The 3,734-nt window shown below is 42.8% G+C and overlaps 1 protein-coding gene across 1 annotated transcript; it reads right to left on the bottom strand.

Annotated features, from left to right (window-relative positions):
• Positions 1–231: 231 nt before the first annotated feature.
• Positions 232–1,631, bottom strand: LOC309630853 (thioredoxin reductase-like selenoprotein T). Its single transcript, XM_082396651.1, has one exon. The coding sequence runs from the start codon at positions 1,585–1,587 to the stop codon at positions 1,000–1,002; it is 588 nt and encodes a 195-aa protein (XP_082252777.1). The 5' UTR covers positions 1,588–1,631; the 3' UTR covers positions 232–999.
• Between the last annotated feature and the right edge of the window lie 2,103 nt (positions 1,632–3,734).

A 3,734-nucleotide genomic window follows, 5' to 3' on the forward strand; every position in this document is an offset into this window, starting at 1 on the left:
TCTGTCTTATACAGAAGAAGTCTGGAAGTAGACAGTTTTAGGGCCAGTATGGTGCCCTCATGATGTTTCAGGCTCCTTCTCTCTGTGGCTTCCGTTCCCAAGATCACTTCATGGTCTGAGATGGCTGCTAGGGCGCCAACCATCATGTCTGTGTTCTATGCACAACCCTTCTAGAGGAAAGAAAGGTGAAGGGCATGCTCTGTCCTTTTTTTTTTTTTTTTAAACTCAAACTTTTTATTTAACTTACATCTGCTTAGTTTTTTATTGAGTTAAGTATAAAGGCCCAGTTAATCAACTCATTAAATTGGTCAAGGCAGGACACTTGAACTACATTAACAGGATTTAAAAAGTGGTTGGTCTTTTAGTAGTTCTCTGGTAATCACACACGCACACACACACATACACAAATTGGTAGAGTACTCTGGATATAGGATTTCCCCCCATAATCTTATATAATATGCTGTTCACAATCTGCAATATTTTGAAAACTATACAAATTGGACATGACCAAATTAAAGATGTCTGATAAACTCTTATAAAGTATTTGGGAACTTCAGCTCTAGTCCCAAAAGGATCAATTTTAAACTATAAAAAAGGAAAATTCGTATAAAATCACAACAAACTTAACAGACATCTTTGAAAAACAAAATCAAATTGCAACTCAATTTTCTACTTTTTCAAATATGACCGAGAAAAAAGAAGTGCAAGTAGTAATGTCTGCATTTTTTTTTTTAAACTATTAACCAAGTGGACTTGGGGAAGAAAAAAAAAACTATACAATATTATTGCACTCCACGAATGTGCAGAATTCCAAAATGTGCCAGCACTGAAAAACTGCCTTGCATTGAGGTTTTCCAAGAGGTACAACGAGCCTGCGAAGAAAACATCTGTTCTGTACTAACAGCTTGCTGTCTTCAGTACAGGCCTTCATAATGTCAGTCACGCTGCTTTTGCAAAAATCCCTTAATGTAAAAGAGTTTTCAGTGCTGATAGGTGGGGCTATGATCGATGGTGTGGGATTGAATCCATATGCACATTGAGCTTCATTTCATTGTCAAGAATTTGAACAAGCTGTTGCATGGATGGAAGGTGACCAGATTCCAGCTTAGACCACACAGGTACATCATTCAAAGTTATCTCAAATGCACCTGTTGACATACACTGGTTCTCAATCATGTTGCTCAAGAAAAAGACCATCATACATGCATAGACCTTGTTTTCTTGGCCCCACTGCCAGATGCTAGGCGCTTGCATGCCAAAGAAAGCAAAAGGATCCTTGCCAACAATTATTAAGCCTATTAACACTAGCTTGAAGACTGACAGGAAAGATGCTATGTGTCTATATATTGGTTGAGGGAGGTAATTCTCTCCTTCAATGCGGATGTCTGGGTACCGCTGGCTAATAACCCGCATGTACTCCTCAAACACCCGCCTATAACCTCAGGAAACACAAATCTGGAACTTGAGCAGCGGCCCCGTGGCGTACTGCATCTTTAACCTCTTGCCAGGCACGCCACCCAGGTTGGCCGAGGCATCGCTCCGGACCACCGCCGACGCCGCCACCAGGAGAAGTAGCAGAAGCCTCATCTTAAACGAGCCAACCACTTCAGCCACCCTCAGACTCAGACTGCCTGCTCTGTCCTTTTTAAGGAGGCTTCCTGGAAGCCTTATATATAACATTTATTTGTCTGAAAGTCTCAAAAAAAAAAAAGCACTAACCACAAAACAAACAAAAAATTAATAATTTAGACTTTATTAAAATTGAGAACTTGTCTTCATCAAAAGAGTAAACAGTCAAGCCAAAGGCTGGGAGAAGATATCCAGGATACATACGTTTGACAAAGGATTCCTGTCAAGAAGACATAAATAATTTCTACAAATTAATAAGAAAGAGACAACCCAATTTTAAAAAATGAGCAAAAGAGACATTTTACAAAAGAAGATTTCCAAATGACCCATAAGCATACGAAAAGGTACACCACACCATTACGTATCTGGGTAATAAAAATTAAAAACCACAGGAGATGTCACTACTCAACTGCTAAAATGATGAAAATTGAAAAGATTGACATCAACAAAGGTTGGCAAGGAGGTGGAGCCTGTGGGGGAAATTAGTTCAAACACATTGAAAAACTGGAAGTTTGTTATAAAGTTAAAATGCACTTCTTTTACATGACTCAGAAATTCCACTCTTTGGTATTTACCCAAGAGAAATAAAAACATCTCCACGTAAGTAATTTAACAGCAAGTGTATTTATAAACAGTTAAAACTTAGAAACAACCCAATAACCCACAACAGGAGAATGGATAAAGGAATTATGTACATTCATCTGTCGCTGATCTAAAAGCACAGAAGTGCCTTGCCGTAGGCCAGGCTCTCACCAAGCCCCGCTAGGAGCACAGGCTGCCTCTGTGGGCCTGACCTGGCATCTGGTGGCAGCACCCTGGCCGGCAGAGTTGGGAGTAAAGGGAGCTCAGAACTGGGGAGGACGCAGCGTGCAGCAGCCAGTGACCCCTCCTCCTGGGAAACTGGACTCAACCGCCAGTGTCTGTGAGGAGTTGCACGTTAACACACACGGTGTATAGCGGGCATTGCACGCAGCACACATAACGTGTAACACGCAGTGCAAAACATGCATAACAGCACATGCACATGCATGACATAACACGTAACATGCCACTACTATACATAAAATAGATAACTAATAAAGACCTACCATAAAGCAGAGGGAACTCTACTCAATACTCCGTAACCACCTCCATGAGAAAAGAATCTAAAAAAGAGTGGATATATGTCTATGTATAACTGAGTCACTTTGCTGTACACCTGAAACTAACATGACATTGTAAATCAACTATACTCCAATAAAAATTTAAAAAAACATAGCATGCAACACATACTGTAAACATGCATAATGTGCAACACAGCATGTGCATGTGTATAGTACACACACATAACATGTAACATAGAGAGTATAACATAGAGCATGTACTACATAGCACGTAGCACAGTGAACAATATTACAGCATGAAACATACATAGCAGTAATGTGTATATAACATGCAATATATATAACACACAACGCATAGCATATAACACATAATACAGTACCTGCTGCGCAGTACACACAGTGTATAACATGCCTAGTATGTAACACATGCCCTGCAACATACACCACACACAGCATGCAACAAACATACCACGCACACACGTTTAACATGTGACGCAGAGAGTGTCTAACGTGTATAGCACATGACACATACAGCATGTAACATATATAGCAAGGCACCTCTCCCGGGGGTCTGGCCTTGGTGGGAATCACTTTGCTGGTGGGGTAACTAGGCTTGTTTTGCCCCGCCCCGCACCCTCTACCCATTATTTCCTTCTTCTGCCCCGGCCGGAATAAGCTGGGATAAAGAAGAGGGCCTTTAACGTGGCTACAACCAGAGGACGCTCTTCTGTACTCGTCCCTGGAGCCGCGTGAAGCGGTCACTGTCAGCAATGCCAGACCTCCAGCTGCCTTGCAGGCCCGACCCCCAGGCTGGCCCCCTTCCCTCCGTCCCCTTGTGGCTCCATGAAGGGAGAAGCAACGTGGAGAGAGGCCTTCTGGTGGCGGCCCTGGAAGCAGGGTCTCTGGGCTCGTGTTCCCCAGGAGCAGGCCTGGAGCAAGAGTTCGGCGGCGAGTGGTGTGGCCGGGAGGTGCTTCCAGGGGCTCCAGGACGTGAATGAGGAG

The sequence above is a fragment of the Balaenoptera borealis genome (assembly GCF_965194805.1).
Source record: "Balaenoptera borealis genome assembly, chromosome: 6".
Taxonomy (NCBI): domain Eukaryota; kingdom Metazoa; phylum Chordata; class Mammalia; order Artiodactyla; family Balaenopteridae; genus Balaenoptera; species Balaenoptera borealis.